At 38.9% G+C, this 25139-nt stretch overlaps 1 protein-coding gene and 1 long non-coding RNA gene across 3 annotated transcripts in view; one reads left to right on the forward strand and one right to left on the reverse strand.

The window, feature by feature from the left end:
• Positions 1-882: 882 nt before the first annotated feature.
• On the reverse strand, positions 883-15775 carry N4BP1 (NEDD4 binding protein 1). Of its 2 annotated transcripts, none has more exons than XM_021536117.3 (7): positions 15458-15774; positions 11324-13083; positions 6918-7048; positions 6429-6525; positions 5066-5173; positions 3454-3561; positions 883-1405 (listed from the first exon to the last, which is right to left on the reverse strand). In XM_021536117.3, the coding sequence occupies exons 1-7, from the start codon at positions 15698-15700 to the stop codon at positions 1075-1077; spliced, it is 2778 nt and encodes a 925-aa protein (XP_021391792.1). In that variant the 5' UTR covers positions 15701-15774; the 3' UTR covers positions 883-1074. The 2 variants fall into 2 exon arrangements, with proteins under 2 accessions (XP_021391792.1, XP_021391793.1); XM_021536118.3 differs by having other exon boundaries at positions 1346-2194; positions 15458-15775.
• Positions 15776-16867: 1092 nt separating this feature from the next.
• Positions 16868-25139, forward strand: part of LOC110473527 (uncharacterized) — a 69910-nt gene continuing 61638 nt past the window's right edge. The window contains exon 1 of the long non-coding RNA XR_002465894.2: positions 16868-16905. This is a non-coding gene — a long non-coding RNA (uncharacterized LOC110473527). The remainder of the gene's footprint in view (positions 16906-25139) is intronic.

Below are 25139 nucleotides of genomic sequence, written 5' to 3' on the forward strand. Positions count from 1 at the left end.
TCAAAACCCCCAGTTCCTCAAGTATATTTCAGCTCTTTTGCATATAAACAAAGAGTGATTTCAGACCACATGGAACTAGAGAGAACGCCATAATGCTTTAGGGTAAGGCTCAGTACATCAGAAGTTGAATGTAGGCTCTGGAGCCCATGTTTTCTTTACAGTCTCATTTGAATTTACTCATATGAACATTTGGCACCAGAGACTGGTTAAAAGGAAGGAGTAAGAGACTTAAGTGTGTACAGAAATACAGCCAATCTTAATTTTGCTCTGCTTTAGAAAGCAGTCCTATTGGACAGTTTTCACAAATTACCTTCCTTTTCCCCCCTTATTTTTGGGATAGATCCCAGAACAGTGATGGTATCTAAAGGGGTGGAGCTGACTACAGCTGTAGCTCTGCACAAAAAAGCCATTTCTGTACAGACAGTGTCGCATTCTGTTAACATCACAGCATTCACACTTAGAACACACAAGCCATCAGTGCAATTGTTAAAGATATTAAAATTATTCGGAGAGAATCCTGATAGTCAAGATAATGCCCGATTTAAAAACCATTGTAAGGTTTCAAAATCTTTGAAAGAATTCAAAACACCTTCTTCCTGAGAGCTGTGAATTTATACTTTCTCTTCTAACCACCCCACACAGCACTTCCACCCTGAAAGAGCAAATGGGATTTTCTTGGATTTTCAGGCCCTTCCCGGGGATCCTCACGGGCCCGCGGCCGCCACCTGCTGGCAGCTGCTCCCACACGCGGGTCTCCAACTGACGGGAATTCTGCCTTCCAGGAAAAGGGTTTTGTAGAAAGTACTAATGCACTGCTCAAAAGTGAAGCAGAAGAGTTTTTTGGTTTGTTTTTTTTTTTCATAGAAAATATGACTAAAAAGCTGTAGTAGAAGCAGTTTTTAATTTACCAAAACCTGGCATCTATTAGCAGCAGAACATAGAGAAAAATAATCTTTGTTTATACAAATAAAATTATGTTTTTAATATTCACAATGTAACATAAAAGAGCGACATTTTTCTTCACATTGATAATTGTTAGTCAGAGCAGTTGTGATATAAAAGCTGTGTAAGCATTCAGTCAAGCACCATGGCGGACAGTGCATTAAGATCTCTCATAAATGGATGATTAAATAGTATTTGATCAATCTTCTGCCTTTGATCATAGTCAGGAAAAATTTTGATCAGGGCTTCTCTTAGCTGGGCTGTTTCTGAGGGAGATCTCTGTAATGGAATTGCTGGACAAGGCTCTGCGTTTTCTTCCTGTGGAAGCCACGGGGGTGAACAATCATCCTGCACTCTTCCTCCAGGCTGTCGACCGCCACTGCTCATTTCGGGGAGGAAAAAAGGTGTCTCAGAAGAATATTGTCCACTGCTCTGCAAAGCCTTGTGTGTTGACCAGGAATCTCTATGGAACAAAATAATTTTTTAAATTAATTAAGCTAAAGGACATGCTAACTGTAGCCCTCTCTGTATATGAGAAAGAAAAGACAAATGTGTATAACTAAAACTTCCCTACTGCTCATTGCAGTTACTGACTGGAATCAAATGACAAGCATTCTTTCAAAGTGAAACAAAACAGGAGGTGTAACAGCTCTTGATATGAATTTGGCATAACTAACATTAATATCACCCAGGAATAGCCTCAATATGCTGTGAGTCCTTTACTTGGCAGATTACAGCAAATTTTATGAAGGTATAGATACATTGAACACATGTATACTGATGTGGGGCATGTGAAAATCCTGACAGACCAAAGGGGCTTCCAAGACTGCTTCACAACAGACTATTCCTCATGTACTTTTACTCTGGACTGAGCTGTGCTCATTTTTAGATCATTTTCCTTTGTATGGTATCCTTAACTGGCCAATGAAGTTGTTTTAGCAACCTCAGGATTTGAATACTCTCAATTATTGCAATTTCATTTCACACTTTAAAGTTTTGCTACTCTAGTGCAAGCACTACAAAATATAAAGGTCAGCCTACTTCAGACGCCAGCAGATACCAGAGAAATGTGAACTGGAACTCATGTTAGAGTCTAGTTTCCTACCACCAAGGGAAACAGTACCTAAATTACAGAGCTCTATTTTAAAAGCATTTGGGTTATGATACCTCGAGTTACTCAGTGTGGAAAGGTTTTCTAACTGCTGAAGGTCCTGCCAGTTTCTGATCTTGTTCCTGGTGCCATTTGTATTTTCTGCATCATTTAAATCATGTAGAAAGTCACAGGGAAGGAACAAAATTAACTCTTTGCACTGGCAGCTTTTCTCTGTTCTTCCTGGTCCACCACCCTTCCCCAGCCCAACCCCAAAACAAACACCAAAGCCTAGTTCCAGTTCCAAGTTCACAGATAAGAAACCAAGCTCTTCTGTGGTCTTCTCAAAAGACTCTTTACATTTCTACAACCATCACACTCACCTACCTCAGAAGACTGTTTTCGTTTTATTTCTCAGACACAGGCAAGTAAAACACAGTGCTTCAAAAAAACATCTCAGAGGTTTTGTACAAGAGCTTGAATACTCTGCATTTTCTTGTGGAGTTCTAGCATTACACTTGCTTTTTAAATGTCAACATACTTATTTTCAAATCAGCTTGTAATCTATAGTATAAGAATGTTCTACTATACTCAAATGTTTACAGTAGATTAGATTCTTGCTTATTCTTTCTATTAATCCTTAAGAATAGCTTGCCTTTTCTATTGAGAATTTTTAAGTTACCTCACTTGTTTTTAAAAGCCCTCTCAACACTCCTCAGAATTATTATCATTTCCAATTCCTAAACTGGTGAAAGAACAGCGTATTATCATCTTGTGCAAAAGAGCAAACTAATCCTCAAATCTTGGCAGTTCATGCAAAGCAAATTCATACTTTGAATATGTGCACATTTAAAAAGTACATTAATTTTAAACGAACAACATATGTTAATTAATATTTATAATTATTACTCAAATACAAACAGATTTAATAACAATGCCTCAAAAATTGTTTTGACAACAGTAAAGTACTCTCAACCATGAGGTGAAGTGTCTCCCCTTGACAAAAAAAACCCAAGTGCAGAGTGTTTGTAGCACCTATTGTCCCACCGTGAAGTGACCAACCAAGGTGCCTTAGATACCATCAGTGTAATTAACAACACATATACTCACATCTCTGGCACCTCTGGGTGCTGTTAACACACCCATGCATGAAAGCCACCACAGTCAAATCTCAGAAGCAGCTTTTGTCATACCTCAGTTCTCAGATCTCAGTTAGCGGGAAATGTCACCAGCAGTTTCTGAACCAACTGAAGTAACAGGAAAAACGTTGTTTTGTTGGGTTTTTTTTGTTAAACTGCTACGTGCTACAGTGTTCCTGCTTAACTTTACTGTGCTTTACAGGTGTGCAAGTGAAGCAGGAGAACAGTTTATTTCAAATGTGAAATAACTGTGTCAAACAAAAGTGAAAACAGTGTTTATACCTAGAACAGCCTTCACTTCGAAGGAAGTCATCTAATCTGGGTCCATTTCTTCCCAGAGGATCATCAGGAACCATAAATATGTCACCAACAAAAGTGTACTGGAGCAACCTGCAAGACAGTTCTTTTAAATAACAAGGTATTTCACCTTTGCTGTCCTTCACCTTTGTAGCACAGGATGAATCTCCTTAGGGTAGACACCACATGAGGAGTCCCTGAAGACTAATTAGTAAACCCAACTAAGACACAACCAGTATTCCCTGTCTAATTCCATGGGAGCTGTGAACTGTCTCTATTACACTGCAAAACACAGCTTTCCCTTTTCTTTTTTTTTTTTTTACAGCAACTTTTATGACAGAAAAATTGCAACAAGACCAGGGTCGAATTTTCCAGGTGATTAGAGATTTTTTGGTTGTTCTAACTCTTTTCCTTGCAAAGATCTTCAGTCTGGAGCTGAAATACCTGTGTTAGCAGAAAGCCACACAACTAACAAATATAGTATTAAATGTTTATGGTTAAGACATAAAACTTTTTTTCTGGAATCACTTTGGGACAGGAAGAGATCTGCATTACAAAAAAACCACCAACCCAGTTCAACTGAAATTTGTCTGCAAGGAGGAGATCTGGTACAGTGGAATTTCCCCAGAAGTAAAACTAATAGCAGATGTTAACACAAGCTCTTAAAAAACCACAGACTCAAGATGCCACACCAAGTATTCTTGCTAAAGTTCTGTGGGAGGACAGAACCTGACTTGGGTAGAATTCACTCAAGAAATTATGTAAATGTCTACGTGATCAGCCAGCATCAACTCCATGGTCTCACAGCTATATTGTGTGAATCCAGGGCAAGTTTTTAGTTCCTTATTTCATTAGAGCTATACTGACCCCAGCCACTGTAACAGACGTAACCTCAGAAAATGTCAGGGACACTGAGGGATTAGTGGGAAATTTTACTAATAGAAGATCACACCTCAGCAGTAAAATAACCTGATTTAACTGAAACTGGAAAAAAAATATCCCAAACACACAAACTCAACAAACAAGAAGAAACAAGTAGAAACAAAAGTCCACAAGATGAAGCAGGGATATTTGATAACTAAGTGAACTCATCTAAACCCAAAGAACAACAATTGCAGGGAAATGGCTATATGGATATGCTGCAAGTGCTCATTTTGTTTAGCTGTGACAATTTGTCCCACTTGAGTAGAGTGATTGATTCTGAATAATTAAAAGTGACACTACATCTTCATCAGCTATCATGTCTCCCTGAAAAAATGAGCTTTCAGACAAGAGAGGCTGTGAAAGTGGACTGCTCAAACAAGATCCAACACTGACCTTCAGAAGTGACACATGTGCTGTTACACCAAGCTCCTGCTTATGAGAGCAATGAACATACATACATAACAGAATATATGAATAAGATGGACATTAGACTACCCAACACATGACTGTAAGGCCATGAATCACCACAGTGAGTCACAGAGTACTTTATTTAGATCTACCAGAATTGCATGACAGATTAATAAAAGATAGCAAAATCCCACATGTAGGTAAGAGTGCCTACAACTGCAAGGACAGACATCCTTTTAAGACTTCACAGAAATCAAATTATTACCTTTTTTGAATAATTTCTCTCCAGGCAAATGATTCTGTCACAAATTCTCTCAAGTTATCATTAGTCACAATAACACCTCCAGTTCTAGCAGCAAGGTGTAACAAAAATCTGTAAAATTAATTCCAAAGATCACCAAGATAGTTTGTTTTGCTGAAAACAATCCAAAGATGTAGAAAACTAAACATTTCATCATCCCAAAGTAATCTATTTGCATGAAAACAAGCACCTTGATTGCCAGGAAATTACTCTATTTTTACCCACCTTAAACTTACAACAATGTTTTCCGCAGCATGCACTTATTTAGTGCAGCAGAGTCTGCATGGGATGTTTTCTTCTCCATTAAAAAACCCAAACAAACAAACCCACAGAAGCAAAAGCCCCCAAATCCCATAATCTAAATATTTGCACAGGTAAATGGCATGTTTTATGCAGTACAGTGTTTATTATACAATCCAAAGCAAACTCATTTCCATACACTATTTTGCTTAGCATTAATGTCTGTGTTCTGCATGTTAGTTATTTGCTCTGTCAACACTTCTTAAAAACCTTTCTGTTAAACTATGACAAAGCAACTACTGATTTATTAAGAAAAAAATATTTGGTTTCTTTTATAATGTCTCGGAAAATACATTTTTTGCCATTTGAAACAACTTCAGCCACAAGATAATGGATGGTGTCCTTTTAATGAAAGTGCATTCTTTTAACAAAAGTGCAAGTATGTTATTATAACACTTATTTCCATAGTAATCTCAACTGCACTGCCAGAGCATTTCTTATGAAAGGCTGGGTATATATAAAACATTAATGAAGTACTAGGAAACTCCCGCAGACTCCCAAAGCTTACTGTGTCTTGTTCACTGCCAGATGATCCCCACATTTTATAGTTGATCTTTGGTGATCAAATTAATTTATAAGTTCACTTATGGCTGGCTTATGCATTGTTACAAATACACTGCTCCAAACACACAGCAAGGTCTGTGTGGCAACATGGCACCAAGAAGAAAATGGAGCTAAATAGTATCTCAACAGCTGATTTATGCCCCAAGAATAAAAGACAATTCAGGGATAGACTGATGACCAGAAAGTAATAAAAACATTACTGGAGGATTAATTTCTTCAGACAGCCTTTTTTTTTTTAATTGCCATGAAAATTTGTAGTTCTTGGTGACTTTCTTAACACACAGTAGTGTTTCCTACAACAGTGAAATAATGTAACAGATGCAAAACTCAGTCTTAAGTTGGATGCATAACTCTGTCTAGAAAGGTTGCAGAATTAGCTAACAGAACTGCTTGTGAAAAATCGAGCTTTTACAACCATTAGTCAGATGTTTGAAACAGCTTTAAAACTACATATATTCTGTACCTGTCATCATGAGCAGCAATTCTTGCTCCTAAAACCATCCTTGCAGGGGTTAAAGACAATATTCCAACATCCTCCAGCTGCGTTAAGAAATTCTGCTCTGTTAAAACGTGATTTGACAGTTAGTCCAAGATAAAATCAGCAGAGAGAAGATGGGCTATTTTTGTACCAATTAAGCTATAGAAATTACATTGACAGCTGAAATATTGCTCATACAATACAAATGGGGAAGGGGAGGTCAAAACTAGAAATTAAAGAGCAAACAAAAACCAACCCAAACAGGCCTCCACTGATGGCACACCTGTTAGCCTAAAGAGCATTTCAGGGTCTCTCATACTGTGTATGGAAACCCAATTAGTCATGCTGAGCAGCCAGACGGCTCCTGCTCAGCATTTGATGAAACATTCCTTCTCCATTTAGTCTTCACAGAAGTACCCAAAGAAAAAGTTACAGTCTGGTTTAATTAAGGAAATATTCAGAAATATCCCTCACCTGTAATGGAAGGGTCACGTCTTGTTCTCCACTGTGGAACAAACACAGTAATATTTCTGTGGCCACGTTTCCAAAAGTAGTCAACAGCTATTGCAATTCCTCGACAGGAAAAGAATTTCCTTAGACCATGACTGAGGGTGAAACAAAAAGAAGGGAGATTAATTTCACTAGGGTTTTACTACCAGGAAAACAAAGAAAATGGAACAAAACCTTGCCAAGTGAAGCTGAAAGTCCCACATAAAGCCTCAGGAAAAGAAAAGGCAGATGGGTGTAAAAGATAAGGAATCTTCTAAATAGAAGAGCTCTTCAGCAGAAGATAACAGATGTATAATTTTGCATTTTTATAGCTCAGCCTCCTTTCGGTATCCTGGGCACAACAACAATGGAGTAATCAGAAGCAGGTTTAGCTTTAAAAAAGAGGCCCAGGCCCATAGTGATGGTTTCTGAACTCAATTGAATATAGATTAAAACAATAATAATCCAATATTGTAGTAGCTCCAAATACAGTCCTACTACAAAACAACACCTTTGGTTCAACTGATTACCAAGGATTACATCTGAACAGCTCCCTGATACTTTTAGGGCCTCCTCTCCCTTCATTTCAACAGTCTGAACAAGTGTTTTGAAGCAAAAGAATGAAATTTCTTTAAAGAAATATTTTCAAAACATTGTATTTTGACAATATTTTTTCTCCATTTAAAAATTTAAGATATTCATGATCTGTTTTTACAACTCCCTTACGTGACTTTCCAGAAAAACCAGCAACTGCCTAAAATGAGGAGACACAAAGACTTGAACTGATGACCTTGTGAGGCCCTTCCTAACTGGAATTATCCCAATGACCCTATTTGCCTGTTTAACATGGCACAATTAACTGTCTAACCAGACTCCAGCCTTTCCATAGAGGCTACACTTAGACAAAACAAAGATATGATTCCCTAGAAAAGACACACTGATTGAGCACTGATGGTATGAACCGCCAAAGCATTTCTTGCAAAATAGTGTATAATCTGTGTTTTGAATTAGATGTCAAATCACTACAAGTACTTTTAACAGTAAGTGAGCAAGTGGTATTCCTTTTTTAAACCAGTCTCCCAAATAATAGGCAAGTGCTTATAATTAACCCTAATATAAGCCCTATTACTTTTGAACAGAATCCTATCTTTAAACCCTAGTTTAACCTACCAAGAAATCTTCCCAACATAATGGTGTTTGAAAGATTTTTATGGAAATATTTTACAGTGAAACTCAGCCCAAGTAGCATTCATTTATACTTTTCCAGTTTTGTAAATTCTGTAAAAAATATGTTTATATAAATGTACATCTATTAAGGTTCTCTGAAATTCAAGAGGAATTCTTTATGTAGAAAAGAAAAAAAAAAAAAGAATAAACCATATCTGAAATATAAAAGGCAAAAAAAATCTGACTTACTAACAGAATTTCCAGAGGAAAAAAAATACTCTGCCGCATTGTCCTTAATAAAATTAAGCATTCTTGGTGCCAAGAACAGCCAAAAAATGAAAGACAATTTTAATAGAAAAGTTACTCTTTGTAAACCTTCTGGGGCATAAACTTTAAATGCAGTCATTATCCCATTAATTTAAGTTAGGCATCCTATTCATTAAATGGGAAAATTCTGTTAAATATTTTCAATGAATTAATGGTTCTCAACTGGACTTCAAGAAATGCAGAAGTCTCTATATCATGTCAAAATTGATGCTTTGTCTTCTTGTTCATCCTCCTGTTTTAGAACTCCAAGCTGGCTGAACTACAGTGTACTGTTTTTTAAGTGTTCTGAAGCTTAGAAAAACAGCTCCCAATTTGTCCCAGATGATCACAAAATCCTGCTCTGATACAACTTAAAAAAGCATGCAAATAGAAGCAACTTTATCAAATAACATGTAGAATTAATGTAAGTAATAATATGAAAAAATATGTCATTACTAAACTAAATTAAATAAGAAATGCTTTAAATGAGTTAGAGAAACACCTGAAGGGACAACAAATCACCAAAGCAAGATGGTCTTTTCCAGGTATCCATTGCAAAGATTGTATCTGTTCTGCAAATTTCTGCAAATGCCATTGCAAATACTGCTTTTGCCTGTCCCAGTTCTTTAATATCCTGTGAAGACCCTACAAAGGTATTTCCTAAATTAAACAAAATATGATCACAAGCAGCACAAATCAGCAAAGAGCAGGTTGCCTTCTGGGACATGTAATATTTTCCCTTGGGTTTGTAACTAAAGTAAATACTGCAGCAAATGAGTGGATTGGCTGCTTAAAGAAACACTGTCAAAGGTATTGCCAAAGGCAGGGTTTGGTATGAATTTGTGAAAATATGGCTTCACAGAGTTTGGAGGCAACATTCACTATTGTGAACTTGTGAAGAGTAAGTTCATTATTTTCTGCACAGGTTAAGGCATACAAAGATCAAATTAGAATCAGATTGCACTGATTTACACAGAAGCCAGGAATGCAGAAGGGGACGAGGGTGCAAAGCATATGGATGCAAAGGTAAGGGTGCAAAAGGGTTTAGCACCACTGAATCACTGAGTACTTTGACATTTACAAAGCAATTCCACAGGGCTTGCTATAGTTATAACAACGACTTAACTGTAGATTTGAGGCAGTAACATTCATACCACAGTCAATTCACACACACACAGGTACACAATGTGCCCACCTAATTCCCTGTGCTTAAAGGAACTCGTCAACAAATTCCTCTCAGTGTCAGTGAGATGTTCACACCAAGTCCCTTTTCATTTCCCAACATGCAAGGGTCGCACCTCAGGAAGTGTGGAGGGGTGTGTGGGAGCTTTGCTGCCAGGTTCAGTCCTCTGAGGATCTGTCAGCCCCAGGAGAGCTCAAGGGGCCTCGCTCGGGAGCACTGGCTACAGGGCCATAAGATGACTGACTTTGGCCAGCAGTAAATGTCTCCCTGGCCACAACTCAACTCGGTGACTCCTGGCCTTTCTTCCCCAAAGCACAGGAGCCATGGTGCCTCTCCATGCGGGCTGTGATTCAGGTAAATAGTTTACCAAGGCTTCAAAGGATAATTACTTACCCTTTGTTTCCCACCTTGTTTGGGCACCTGATGCTTCTGATTGGATGCACCACAAGTACATATTATTTACAAACTATTCTAGGAAGATGTAATTCCATTCAATTATTCTCTGAGTTTCTTCCATATTTTAATAAAATTTAAATTATCCGACAACTGGATACTGCAGTCTACCCTCAATGTATGTTTCCAGCATACAAAACCAGGTAATTAAAAAAAAACTTGTTAGCTGCTAGGGTAAACTCTGGGCATTCTCTCATTCCACAAGCACCCTGGGACAATGTGATAACAACACAGTCAACAGATCAACGTGCTGCACATGTCAAAAGAAAATATTCTATAGCTTTTGCAGTTTTCTAGACTTATGACATGAGGCAAGCAATGATTCAGGAGCCCATAGAGCATTAGTCTAAGCATGTAGGTGATGAATTAATACCCACACCCCCATCAAAAAAGGGGGCCAAAAGAACCCTGAATCAGTATAGGCATGGAAGCAGTTCTCAAGGTATTGAGAAGTAAAACTGAAAACAATTCAAAGCAATTTTGCAAAAAACTCTTCACTTTATGAAATGCAAGAAACAAACGAGGCTTTATTTAGCCAGAGGGAAGCTGCAGAATACCTACAAGATTGAACCAACAGGCCCCCAGGTATTGATTATTTAGTAGGTCATTTGAATATCTATGGTTCTGCTATTTTGAGGCAGCTCTGTCCTTTATGTTTCATAACCAGTTTTCATTTGGTTGGGTAGGAGGCACCAGGTGTTATATAACCTTTCTGGAGCCTGTATATCAATAACACCCAGCTACTATGCCCTACTCCAGTGTGGGGTTATGTAGCCAATCCACTGGGGTGCATGAAGGAAATATTGGAACCTCAGTAATGCACATTCATAGTTGGCAAATATACATATATACATTTGCAAATAATAACAGGATCCAAGGAAGGCAATGCTGATGGAGATGAAATATATCACTAATAAATGAGAACCTTCATTAACTACAAGATATTAAGAGCACAAAAAATTTCCTCAAATCCAAACCACTTAAACTGACAATAATTTAACCTCGTTGTTAGGCACTGGCAAAGCAAATTACACTTCATGCATAATGCTGATTGCAACAGAGCAAAGCTTGCCCTGAGATTACTTCTGACTGAAGTGTTACATTGAGCTGAACACTGGTGATTCAAATCAGGTTACTCTGAAATAGCACAACTGTGTACAGGCACACCAAAAACCTAGCTAGCAAAACCTTAACACTTGCCACTGCAACCTCTTAGCCCCCATTTAATCTGAAAGTTCATTGAACTGTAAATAAAGGGATAGCTGAAAAGAACCATACTTACGAAATTGCAACATTGCTCCCATCAATAATTATATGTTTTAAATATGGTTTTCCAGGTTCATTTATCAACTCCAATTTGTATGGCTCCTTCAGAGAGTCCAAAAATCTTTGAACTCCAGTAACTGAATTATCTGGATGTGGTCCCAGTGTGTCTCTGTCCGGCTTTGAAGTGTGTTTTTGTGAAGACAGTAACTGGTCTGGGACAGGATTGTCACAATGTGATGATTGGGAAAGGCGCTGGTGGAGAGGCCTTGCTTGAGAAGAGCTGTAGTGTCCCAGCTGCTCCTCAGAACCAGGGTGGCTGTTCTGTACAGTTGAGGGCCCTGAAGATTTTTGCTGAAATGTAGTTTTACTCTTACTTGAGATATGCTGCACATCTGAGCTCCCTCTGGCTACAAAGCCAACATCTTTTAGAGCTCCAGCATGCACAGTCCTGGAAGTTACCCCACCATCAGTTTCTATATTGCTTGACTTTGAGTTATGATTCTTACCAGGGCCATAAACATCTCTCTGTTTATGGCAGAGAACTGAATTTTTGCTGGGAGGGGAAGAAGATTCACATACCAATCTATGCATTTTATCTTCTGCACCAACTTGTGTGTCTGGAGCACCACTTATGTGGTGACATTCATTTTTTGTCTCCTTTGAAGTATGACTGGATTTAAGTGGACTTTTATTCCTAGAAATGCCTTTGTCTTCTAGCTTTTGTGAATTATTTACATTATTTTCTAAAGGAAGATTGACAGTTCTAGGCTTTTGAGATGACTGCTCATGTTCTTTTTTAAATTTCAAACTTTCCTTTTCAATTTCTTCTAGCAATATTAATGGTTCCACAGATTGTCCTAGGATACCAATAACTTTTTCAACAATATTTTGGGAATATCCCATTGTTCTGAAAAAGTTCACAAGAATCTTGTATTCTACTTCCTCAGTGAGAGCATCACCTTCTTTAAGGCAGTAAGTAGGACCATCTGATTCTGTGCAGCTATCCAAAACCAGATCAATAACTGCATCAGGGTCCGAAGGATTCTTGTGTAAAGCAGATTTCACTTGTGGATCATCTTCCAAAGAGAAATGCTTTTTAGGAAGCCTTTCCTCCTCATCAGAGGACCTTCTTTTACATGACTGCCTCTCTTTAAAGGCCACTGCCTCTAACAGAGGGTCCTTTATGGGAAGAAATCTTGTTTCAGAATCATCAGAAAACACAGTGTCCATTTGCTTTGTAAGCTCGGTTACAGGTGTGCCAGCATTGCTTCTTGCTTCCTCCCCACCTGCACTTCCATCTCTGTTTGCAGCAATGACTTCGGAGGTGCTGTTCTGTCCAAGCTGCTGTGGGCTTTCAGAACCTGTGAGATCTATGATACCAGTCACCCCTTCAGAAACAGCAGTTTGGGTGAGAGCCAGGAGTTCCCTTTTTAGTGCACTAGGCAAAATCAGTAAATCCATTGTATACTTATCTGCATGTGCTTCCACAAATTGTCTGAACTGCTTTTTAATCTCCGATTCATTGTCATTTAATAAACTTTCATTATTCTCAAAAAGCTTCACAAACTGCTGCACATGACTTTGAGCCATAACAACAGCTTCTGCACCCCCCTTAATATTGAGAAATCCCATTTCCAGCACAGTTACATCAGCACAAGTATCCTGAATAAGACTGTTGAGAAACAGGCTCTGTGCACCAACGAAGATACAGTGCATGTCCTTTGGGTAGTATTCTTTTTCTTCTAGCTCAGGTTCACATAGCCCCTTGATGTACTCCTAAGAGGAGAAAGAGAGCAGAGTGAATAGTTGTGAAAACCTAATATATCCAGTTGGTTTTTGCTAGGTCAGTAATGGACAGAAACATTAGAAAATAAAGCCAACTTAGCGTAAGTCATGTCAGAAAGTAAACAGGACAATAGAAATAAAACACCAATATCTAAAATGATTTTTAAATAGATCTCATAGAAGGCTCTTTTATATTCTCTCATTTATACCCAATAGTAACAGGCAACTTAATTTGTAGATCAAACAGTTTAAAAGACTGTCAGAAGAGACTTATTTTCCTATTCCTATTCTTTGGTTAAAGAGAACTCTTCATGAACAAATGCCTTTCACTAGAGTTTTACCTAGTCCATGAACCTGAACTTCTGAAAAGTTTCAAAGTACATTTCCTAAGGCTTACCATGCCAGCAGCCAGCCTATATTTTTGTTACTAACTGAGAAAACTCCAGACTCCAGGTACTTCTGTGTTCTTGAAGTTCAAGATTTTCAAATAAAATGGAAAAAAAAAAATCACAATGTTATTTCTGCCACCTATAAGCTAATTCACTATACTACCTTGTTTTAAATGCATCAAGAGCTCAAAACTCTGTGAATATAGTATACTATTTATTCTTTCAGATAGCATTATTTTTCCCAAACTACCTCCTTCTGTGCTTAAAATTCTTCACTAAAGTGAAACCAGCTTCTAAGCTGCAATCATTGTATCTGCAGAATGCCAAGTACACTACATATATTTACTCTCAAACATTGTTTTTTTTTTTTAAATGGAGCTGAGAACCAACACAAGGTATGAATAATATAACATCATTTCCTATCACCTCGAGTTACATCATCATGGGTATCAAGGCAGGCTGCCTCAGGAGCATTATCAGCACAAACTGCTTCCGCAGCAAAACCCACAGGGTTATTCTCCACGCCTTACTCATCACATGACTGCTTATGCAGAGCAACAAGATAACAGAATTGGTGAAAAGGATCCTCTAAATTTAGGAACTTCTGTTTTTAACTAAGTAGCAATGGAGAACCTATACATTATCTATGACTGAAAAATTGTAACATAAATTGCTACCACCAAACCTTTCAATGGAAGACAAGCAATTGTAGTTCCTGTACAGTAATTCCTCCAGACAGTGTCTGAAAACTGCTCTACCCATAAGAGAAATCAAGTTTTTCATACCCTTTAAAGTATTGAGAGTAGGAAACATTTTTTTATCTTGTTTGGAAAGGCAGCAATTAGAAAATGGAAATCTTGTGCTATTTATTTCTTGTGCTTTAATTTCCTAGAAAAAAGGGAAGTTGCTGATACCTGGAGAAAAATAGCTATCTGTAACAGTTTCCAGATTCTCTGAGTCCAAGCAAATTGGTTTAGAGTAAATGTCAGAGTCAAATAATTCAAACCCCTATATAGTCATAGTATTTTTCTTACAGCTCATTGTAAGGAAGTGCATTACATGTTGAGGAACACATGCATGACATAGTTAAGGAATAAAGTTTTTGAAAGCAGGCTGCCAAGTCTGAGATCAGTCCCAAAACACAAGCTCCGGATCCCCGCGAACACCCAAGCGTAGTTAAACAACCAGACCGACCAACGTCCATATAGCGAGATTTTGGGTTTGAAAGGTTCAGCCTAGCTACTGCTCACACCAAAGTTCTCATCACATGATTCAAGCAGCTGTACTTGCCAGGCTCATTATGAGTAATATCAATTTCAGCATCACTGCTGAGAAACTCCCCCCAAAGGTTAGTTGTGCAAGACATTTAACATTCGTGACGACACTTCACAGCAACTGCTGCCCCCTCTGAGACACAGCCCGCACAGGCCGTTCTCTTAACGCGTTAGAGCGGGCTTGAAAGGCGAACTGTCTGCCCCAGACTGGTGAGGCTGTTCGGGTCTGACAACTTTTACCTGGAGGAAATACTAGCTGCGTTAAGCTTTAGTAAGAGCTTCGCCAGCGAGCTACAAAATGCCACAGAATAAGCAGAAGTCTGCAAGGCAAAACACGGCAACGCCCGAACAGCTCCGAGGAATTTCTTCATTTGGGAGGAAGAAGGAAAGCGAAACTTTTAAATCTCGCTTTAAAACAAAACTCGGCCCATCCCCACCGGTGCTACACCTTAGCGCGGGCTGGACAATTTCACAACGCGGTGCCCGTGAACTCTGCACTACCCAGCGGAGTTGTTTCGCTTTATTCCCTGCGCTTATGTCAACACGGAGACTCCCTGGCACCGGGCACACACCCATCTGCCAAGGCAGCGCTGTTTCTGTTTCCTCCTGGGGCACTCGGCTTTTCCCCGCCCTTTCTCCCTCCGCCCCGCGGCCCCGGCCGCACCGGTGCGGCGGCCCCTCCGCACGCAGACCCCGCTGTACCTTGGCTCTGCTCACGGCCTTCGTGCGGCCCGCCAGCTGCACCCAGATCCTGGCACTGGCGTTGGGCGGCTGCAGCGCGGGCCGCCAGTCCCCCTGCGCCCCCAGCACGGTCAGCCGCACCTCGAACAAGCCCTCGATGCGGCCCCGGCTGCGCTCCAGCAGGCAGCTCTTCTCGGCGGGGACGGTGAACTCATCCAGCCCGGGCCCCGGCGCGGGGCCGTGCGGTGTGCGGCGAGCCGCCATCAGCGCGGGGCGCGCAACCCCGCCGCAGCAGGAACAGCGACACCGGGAAACGCCGCACCGACCGCGCGCGTCATCGGCCCGCGACGGCGCCGGGCAGCGCCCGCCCGCAGCCGCGCCGCCATGGCTGGAACCGGCGGCCTGGCCCCGCCCCCGGCCCGGCCCCGCCCCTCCGCGCCGCCGTGGGGCCGGGCCGGCCGCCCCTGAGGGCCGCGGGGCGGGGCAGGGCGGGGCAGCGGAGCACCCGCCCGGGCAGGGCCAGCTCAGGGCATCGGATTGCGCCCCGGCCGTCCTGGGCAGCTCCGCACCGCACAGCCTTCCTGGGCAGCCTGTTCCAGGGCGCAGCCACTGCACAGGAAAGGAATTCTTCCTCACATTCAGGTGGAGCTTCCTATGCATCAGTTTTACCACCGAGCAGAGCCTGGTGCATCCTCTTAGCACCCCCTCTTTAGATATTTATGCGCATTCATGAGGTCCCCTCTCAGTCGTCTCTTCCCGGGGCTGAACAGGCCCAGCTTCCTCAGCCTTTCCTCTAAGAGCGACGCTCCAGTCCCTTGACCAGCTTTGCCACCCGCCGCAGGCCCCGCTCCAGGAGCTGCCCAGCCCCGGCCGCGCATCCCGCGCCAGCTCCCGCCCCTGGTGCTGAGGAGCCCCGCACTGCGCAGAGCCTCCCGGGCTCCCTATCCCCGCTCCCGGGCTCCCTATCCCGGCTCCCGGGCTCCCTATCCCCGCTCCCGGTCCTTCCCCGCCCCTCGGCTCCTCCCATCGCTGTCCGTGTGTCCCGGGAGACTGCGAGTGCTCCCCCTTATCGCCCGGCGCAGCCCCGCGGAAGGGCCGCTCCCTGCCCCGCCTGGCTGGGAGACCTTGGTGAAACACACTTTTGGCACCAGCCAGTAGGTACTGCCTGCTTGGAGTTCACTTAAAAAGAAGTGCAAGCTTTATCCCTTCTGATGGCAGGGGACAGAAGTGTAGCGCCGATCCCCAAATCTTTAGCTCTGATAGCTTGGAAAATATAGAGGACACACTTTTCCTTAGCTCTCCCCGCCACTCCACCACCCCCAAGCTGTTAAATAGACGTGAAGGGTAAAATTAGGTTTTAAAAAGTATCTCTGGGACTGCTGTTGACTTTTGCGTGTCTGGATCTGACAGTACGGATCAACTGTTGTACAAAGGAGTAGATGTCTTCTTTCATTCCATCCCAGACACAGGTTAGTATCTTCCAAGTTCCCCTTGGAACTATTTGAGTCCTGCTTGTTTTGGCCAACTCTTCAGCATCACTGAGAAATTAGATTTTAGCAGCTGTTCATTAAATACAGCTTCCAAAGGGAGAACAAATATTTTATTGTTGTACATTTAAATGTGCATATTTTGTTTTAATCTACTTGTATGTTAAACCAGGAAAGGCTTAATACAGAAATATGAAATATCATTTTTATAAAGCTATTTGTATCCCTATTAGAACTTTTAAAGCAAATGACAGTTTGCAGTTCTTAGCCCATAGGAAAATCTTAGTAAAAGCTTATGTTCAGGTATTGCTATCTACACTTTCCAATCTGAATTTAAAGTCACTATTTGAGCCAAATAAGATATTTGTCTGTGACAGTGGTAAAAAAAAGAAATTCAAACGTGTGTACACAGGCATTTGTACACAAACATTCTGTGCAGGACAGGGTTTTCACAGGGAGTGTAATATTTAAGAAAGTTGCTTCCCCTGGAGTACTTTTCTGAAGACAATATTTTTTCCTCTCTTTTTGTTGTTTACACATTTGCATTTTGCTTTCACATTTGAATTATGCTACAAGGTTCACACTTAAGAAGGTAATCTAACATTTAGGGAGGTAATTTCTGAGGTGATTGGTGCCATCCACTGTTAAAACGCAAACACTGCAGCCAATGTTGCTTTTAGCTATTATTACTTACAAACGACATTATAAGCAAGGAACTTCATAATAAAAATGAAATTACCAGCATTTTGAGACACAAAATATCATTCAAAAGCTGAAAGAAAATTTATTTCTACCACATCAGCACGGTCTTTTGGAATCTCTCATATAACAGAAGGTTTACTGACTTCTAAATGATGTGGATAATGCTTGGTGCTGTGAAAATTTTCTTTTCTTTTTTGCCATGCTTATAAAACACGTTTGCACTGCTGAATTTATTTTATTAGTGTAATTCTAGATTTATTCCTGATAAATCTGTATTCAAATGCATTATAGTGGTCTGAAGCTGCTCTCAGGGAGGTTGCTATGAGTGTCAGCAGTTGTGGCTCTGTGACCCAGCCTGCTGAGATTGGGTAGTACCTGACATTGTAACATTCAAGGCAAACTAAAGCCCTTTTGAAGTGGAAAAAAAAGATGCTATGGAAAAGGTTTACTAATGATTATATACTTGGGACAATTATTAAAACAAGTTGGAACTTTCTCCCTGCATTGTTGTGATGCGGACTAGAAAAAATATCATATTTTTACCTTTTTTTTTTTTTTGGGGGGGGGTTTGTTTTGTTTTTGGGTTTTTTTTTTGTTTTTGTTTTTGTTTTGGAATGCAACTTAACTTAATCTTCCTCATACTTGGGAGAAATTTCAAGCCTCTTGCCATAAGCACAAATGCAGGCGTACAGACCCTAAATGTGAGCTAGGCTGAGAACACTGGAAATTCTCTGACATCTTACAACAGGCTGCTTACAAAGTGGATTTGTTGGGAAAGAATTATTTTGTTTCCCTCCTACAGGAGGAATTTATTTTGCAGTAAAATATCCTAAGTGACAGGCTCTGTTCAGTTGCAGGGGAAATTTCACTTTCCTGGATCTTTGGTTGTACCTTGTAAGTTTATTTTAGAGATGGAAAAGTGCAATATTTTGCTCATAGTAGTTGAAGGAATTTGACACACCCAATGCCTGTTCTTGCTTTTCTGCTTGGCACACCTGCAGAATATATTGGAGATTTCCCTGAATGTGAGTTGATGCCAAGTTTATTATTTGCATTACTGTTGGGGAAATACTGTAATGGTGATGTGTAAATAGGTGTGGGTTTTTTTTCATGTTTTGCAATAGCTTGCTTCAGCTGCCTGGTGCACCTGCTTGCTCTTTATTAGAATTTTTGCAATTGAAAATTGGTTGTGTGAATGATTTTATGAAACTGGGCCTTCCTGAGTAGTTTGGGTTTGGGCTCCTTGAAACAGGAGCTGTACTGGTTGTAACAAGGAGAAAAATGAATTTCCAGGCTGTCTTTCAGACCCGTACTGGGTAAAAGAGCTACGGAATCTATGAACACACTTTACAGATGGTGGTCTGATCCTCAGTATTATGGTCTTCAATGAGGTTATTTGCATGCATAAATTTAAATATTTGGTTGATTGCAGGATGTGGACTTAAAATACTAGGGTATAGGAAGTATCCTGCATTAATGTGAATAGCAAAAACTTTAATTTGCAGTCAGCACAAATAGTAGTGTATTCTAAGAATGATACCTCAAATAAATTCTATGTATTTCAGAAGGAAAGATATAGAAATAACGTAACTAGAGCCCTCAAGTTTTGTGTGTAATATAGTCCTAAATCGTAAGGCAACCCCAAATCCTTATTGTGAAATATTGGTATATTTTTTAACTAAATTTTTTTGGTTGTTTTTGTTGTTTGCAGAACTACAGAAAAAAAGCCAGAATGGTTTGAAATTGAATTATTTAAAATGCTTTACAGAAACAAATTTTTACATCTTGTTCAAGTCCCTGATTATAGTTACGATGTGACAGACATTTATCTGTGCTTGAAGCCCTGGTGACTAAGAAGGTGATTAAGAAGGTTTCCCTTTCGGGGAATTTGTTGCAATGCTGCCATCTTAATGAACCCATAGATCATCAAGTTTCGTATCGAGAGGCAAACTTTTTGAAAAGGATCCAAAGTATAGGTTCTGTAATTAGTAGTTTCCCTAACCAAAACTTATTCTATCCCTTAATTTTAACTTATTCTACTCCTTGATTACTTCCCTTAATTCCAATTTCCTTTCAAAATAACCTGTTGTAAATAATCAAGGCTTTATAAAAGAAGTGAAGACAAAAGTACTGCAATTACACATGCATCAATTGTTGAGAATGGGTAGGTTTTTTTTTTCCAAGTAATGCACTCTGCATTTGGTTTTTTGAGGCTTTTGAGTGTGCTGGCTCAAGTTTTTTAATTAGTTACAAAAAGCTGCAGGTGTATTGGCAAAGACTGTTATTTAGCCTGGGAAATGTTCCAGGAGACAATTTTGTGGGGCCTTTTTCTAATGTAAATATTTAGCTATATTATTACCAGTAATTTTAAAGGTACCACACTGTGTGACTACTGTGTATTTAAACATTGCACCTTCACTTGGATGACTGACAGAACAAATGATAACCTAAGAGTACAATCTTTATTGTGAGAGGGTTTGAACACTACTGGATTACTTGCAGAAATGCCAATCTGAAGAGGTGTCAGCACCATGCAGCTGGCTCTGAGCAATGCAAAAATTAAGCAATGTTTAAGTCCCACTCTAAGTTAGTTTAAAATAGAGTACTTTGTCAAAGTTTCTGCCACTACAAAACATTAAAGCAGCATTCTTCCTAATTTTTCTAAATTCTAAGGATTTCATAAAGCTCTTTCAAATAATTTTTACAGGTTATCAAAAGTGAGACTCTTGAGCGTCATTAAGGTTTTATGACTCTTGCAGCCAAGTGTTTGGTTTTTTTAAAATTTTTCATAAATATTTTGCTACTACTCTGACTACTGGAATTTAATTTTTTTTTTTTTTTTTTTCCCCTTCCCTGTAAAGCACTAGGTATGGTTAATTGCTGAGCAATGCCCTTGCGTGTGCTGTACCTGTTGGGTAGCTGACTGCTAACAGAATAAGACCTTACAGCTGATTTCTGTCTTTTCTGGGAGGTTCAGTTCAGTTTCAGAGTGGGTGGGATGTCTCACCAGTAATTGAAAGGTACAAGGGATGCAATGAGCTGTGAAAATGTGATTACAATGGCTTTTAATGCTTTTAAAAGACGAAGCCTGTAGTAAACCTTACTGTGGTTGATTTGCTTTTTGTTTTTTTCTCTTTATAATTGTGCAAAGCAAGATGAGAATAGGTATAGAAACATTTATGTCTGAATTAATGTCAGTTTGCAGATACCTGAATGTATGGTCCTTCAGTTTGCTGAGCAGACTAAATGCTGATTTACTTCAGTAAGGTTTTCCAGAATCTGGTTCTAAATTTTAGTATTATTTTAATGCCTGAAACAGTATGGTAATACTTGGCTTGCATTTTCTTCAATAGAACAATATTTTTCTTCAATTACAGATGAGCACTCCCTCTGAATACGCTAAGTTTTTTTAACTTTTGTGTGTGGAGAGTAAGCTGGGCCAGACTTTCTGTACATAGAGTGATTTCTACACTGTCAAAGTGTGTGAAGATGTTTCTGATATATTTACACTGTAATTGATCCTCTCTTGAGGCGTATATGAAAGCACTGCAGTCAAAAATTGGACTCACAGGCTTCCTGTGAGAACAAGGCTTAATATAATTCTTCTGAAAATGGTGGTTTTATTAATCAGCTAATGTAAATTGGAATATTTCCAACAATTAAAAAAAATTAGTTACAACAACTGGGCATGCTAGGCTTGTGCATATAGTGGTGAAAAAAGCAAATTAAGCTGATTTTCTTTACATAAAGCACAATGATGCATTTACATTTGATTCCAGTGTATTTTATTGCATGTCTCACAGCAAAGGCAGTTCAATTAAATATCAGTGGAAGGCTTTTTCTAGATAGAGACCTCTGGAAAGTGCTTCAACCCTTTCACATTAAGAAAGCACATTTAGAGAAATGAGATGCCTCCATTTATGTGCTGGGTTTCACAGTGGTAGAAAAGCAGTAAAATGTTTTCAGGATGATACCATCCCATTTCAGCTTATTCCACTATAAGTAATAGTATTTTATTGGAGAGTCCTACATCAATATCTAGGAAAAATAAGTTGGAGGTAATTTGCTTTATATGAGTGATAAAATTTTTCAAACTTCTGTCAGTCATGTTATCCACTTGTTATCCACAGGTTATCCACTGCTGTTCTGTCAGTCTGCAGCCTTCTCCAGACTATTAAACCCTTAACAAAACACACTTCCATCATGCATGTAGAAATATGTATGTCAGGTCTATCCCCAGTGGCATTCGAGCTGTATTTTAGCACAGTTAAATGCAATTTTGCCTTGGAAATAAGATGCAATTATTCCAATTTCCTCCCTGGACAATGCCTTCTCTTGATTGGTTTAAAATCATCTCCTTTGGCCCTAGAACATTATATATTTATTTAAATCTACTTCTAAGTCCAGTTAATCCATGGAAATTTGTATTATTATTTATATTTTTATTAGAAGACCATAGCCATGGTGCAAACTTGAACCAGTGTTATTCAGGCAGTACTGTGAGGGCCAAAATTCTTGCTAGAAACCACCAACAGTAAAAAGAAAAAGAAAATTCTGGGATGGAACCTGATTTCTGAACTTATTTGAAAATATACTTTTGGGAAAACATGGTACATATGTTTATGGCATACAATCTTACAAGTTTGAATACAATTCGTATTTTGCTAAACATCAGCACTGAGCCTTGTCTTGGGTCGAGTTCATTTTGAAACAGTAAACCATCATGAGCATTTTTTCCTCTTATTGGTTGAGTTGTAAAATTACTATAAATGAGCAGAAATGGTTCTAACCAAATGTTTCCTAATGTACAGGTGCTGCAATTTCAATTTTGCATGCTCTGACAATGAATGACACATTTTTTTCAAAAGAATCTCATAAGAATCAGGTAAAAGTGTTTGTCTTGCATCAATGTTTCATGGTGCTTTGAGCTGAAAATGACCAATGCAAGGTCACAGTAGGATTGTCTAGATAACATCGCACATGGTAAGACTTATGATAAAATAGGACTTAGTAATAAGAAAAGCATGCTTGTTCATGTCAGCTCGTTAACTTTGCTTACTGATTTCATTTTGGTTATTTTTGTGGCATAAAAACTTGTGAACTGCAGCCATTTCACTCTGCAAGCCTTGAACAAATAGGTGATAACAGTTTTAAGATTAGATATATTTCGGAATAGTCACAAAGGTGCTGAAGGTCAGATTAAAGGCAACAATGTACCAAATAATATTTATGTAGTTTACTTTGAAATAGAGAAATTCAGTGTGTCCAATATCTTTAAGAATGTAAGGGTTATTTTTCACTTACAGTGGTGGAAATCAAGACTTAACAGTATTGATGTCATTTCGTCTACTGTGGCTTAAAAGCAGAACAAATGAGACACTGGTAAAAGCTCTTCAGTATCTGAGCTCTCTTTCCCTGAAAAGTATTTCAAACAAAAACCTTGTTGCTTTACCTGCCTATCAAGAAATCCATTACAACAGTGTCTGTGATACCAGAACCATAAAACTGGGTTAGGAATTGAGCTGTGGGCTTCCACAACCCCAAGGCTTGGTATGGGCTTTGTTAGCTTTCAATGAATTGTGTCAAATTGCTAGCAGACATCAAACACCATCCTATCAGCTTTGCTGTTTGCAAAATATCACTGCTACATAAAAGTTATTTGAAGTTTGATGTAATCATAAATGCATAAAGACAAAAAAATTGAATTGAATCTTCATGCTTTCTTCATCAAAATGTGTAATTCCTGAGAAATTTGGATTCTACATCCTTTATAGCTGTTTGTGTTGCTGAGAGTTTCCTCTACAAGGAAAGGCTCTTCATATATTTTAATTAAAGCCCAAAGAATAAATAAATTATCCTTGGCATATGTCATGCTAATGAGTACTAGTTAGTTTGAAAATACATGTTCATTGGTTTTACATTATAATTCTCTTTGAACCAAAATATTGTGTTTATACAGAAACATTTTCCGGGAGCAGTAGGGGGCATCATTTCCCTTTTGTAATTCTTCAGAGACATTAACCTCGTGCATTATGTGTGCAAACTGAATTTTCGTTTTGTTTATGGCATTAATCCTGGGGTTAAGGTTGGCCTGTGGTGAGCAATAATAAGTTTAACCTTTGACTTTGTGCAATAAGATGTAATTTATTATTTTAGACTCTTCATGAGTGCCACTGCCCTCACTTCTGCTTAAAATAAATTGAGACAAGTGAGCTTTAGATATCAGTGATCTTTACACACAAGACATAAATCTAATTTACTTATTGCCTGAGCTTTGTTCTTTAGCCTCTGATTATGTTTTTTAAACAGTGCAAACATTTTTTGATTTATTAGATGATTTTTGTAATTCATAGAATCTTTGCTCCTTCACATAGATTTCAAACCAGTAAACATAAATCCTGGAATGTCAAAATGCATAGAAACTTTATGAATGTGGAAACAAAGCAAGCAAGCTCTTAATATGCATAATATTTGTTTGCAAAATAACTGAGATCAGGAAAACATTTAAAATTCAATTTTCAAAGGCAATTTAAAGATGATTAAACAACTAGCAGCATGTAAATAATTTATGTTGCCTTGACTTATAACATATATGTTATTTATAATTTTTCTTAAGTGAAAGATTTTTAACTTTTTTCTTTCTTTGAAAAACACTGCTCTTTAATTTGCATTGAATGTTTGAGTTGCCCTTTGGTTTGTAAATGAAGAACAAATTTATAGCAAGTTTACTACTCTCCATGCTCTTCAAGCAAAAAAACCCACAACTTTTTAATTGTGTACTGTGAGTACTCCCTCTTTTTGTCCATGTGGAGAAGGTGGTGACTCATCAAATATTTTGGATGGGTGTTAGGTATATGCTGATTTCATAAATGACTTGGTTTAGGATTATTCAGGTAGAATGATTCAGGTTCAGGGTAAGACCAGAAAATTGAATCTCTCCTGCATCTCAGGCTTTGTATTTTGATACTGGGATCTGTGTTTATTGTAGCAATAATAATATAAAAATATTTTTCAGTATATATGGAGTGTGTGCAAGTTAAAGGGCATAAAAACTTAATAGAAATAAAGTTATGTAATGCTATTTTGGAAGAGTACTGAAGTTTGGTAGGATTCTAAAATAGGTTTTTAAGTCTGGATTTCATATTTTTGAATGAAAAAAGGAAGTTAAACCACATAGATGAAGGAGCTCAAACCATTTATGCACTCTTCCCATGAAAGCTTATATAGAAAATAAGTGTGTAATTGCATCATTTCTATGGCAGAACTGCCCATGATCACTTTATTTGTTCTTCATAGCACCAAGGGTTAGTTTGATGGTAGTTTCAATCCTGCTTCTAAATTTAAATGTTTGACAACTGAAGAGACAGCTAGTGTCTGTAGTATGTGCTGATATTTGAATTTTCTCCAGTTTGTTTGATATAAGTTGTCTTTTGGCTGAGCTTGCTCACAATAGAAGAGCACTCAGAGGATGAGCTCAGCTCCTGCTGGCTTGTTACAGGTAAGAGATGTGCAGA

The sequence above is a fragment of the Lonchura striata genome, chromosome 13 (genome assembly GCF_046129695.1).
Source record: "Lonchura striata isolate bLonStr1 chromosome 13, bLonStr1.mat, whole genome shotgun sequence".
NCBI classification, from domain to species: Eukaryota; Metazoa; Chordata; class Aves; order Passeriformes; family Estrildidae; genus Lonchura; species Lonchura striata.

Coding starts and splice junctions, on each gene's coding strand:
- N4BP1 (XM_021536117.3), bottom strand. CDS start 15,700: ATGGCGGCTCGCCGCACACCGCACGGCCCCGCGCCGGGGCCCGGGCTG. Junction 5,174..6,428: donor ATTGCTGCTCATGATGACAG/GTACAGAATATA, acceptor TTAATTTTACAG/ATTTTTGTTACACCTTGCTG. Junction 1,406..3,453: donor CGAAGTGAAGGCTGTTCTAG/GTATAAACACTG, acceptor TTTGTTCCATAG/AGATTCCTGGTCAACACACA.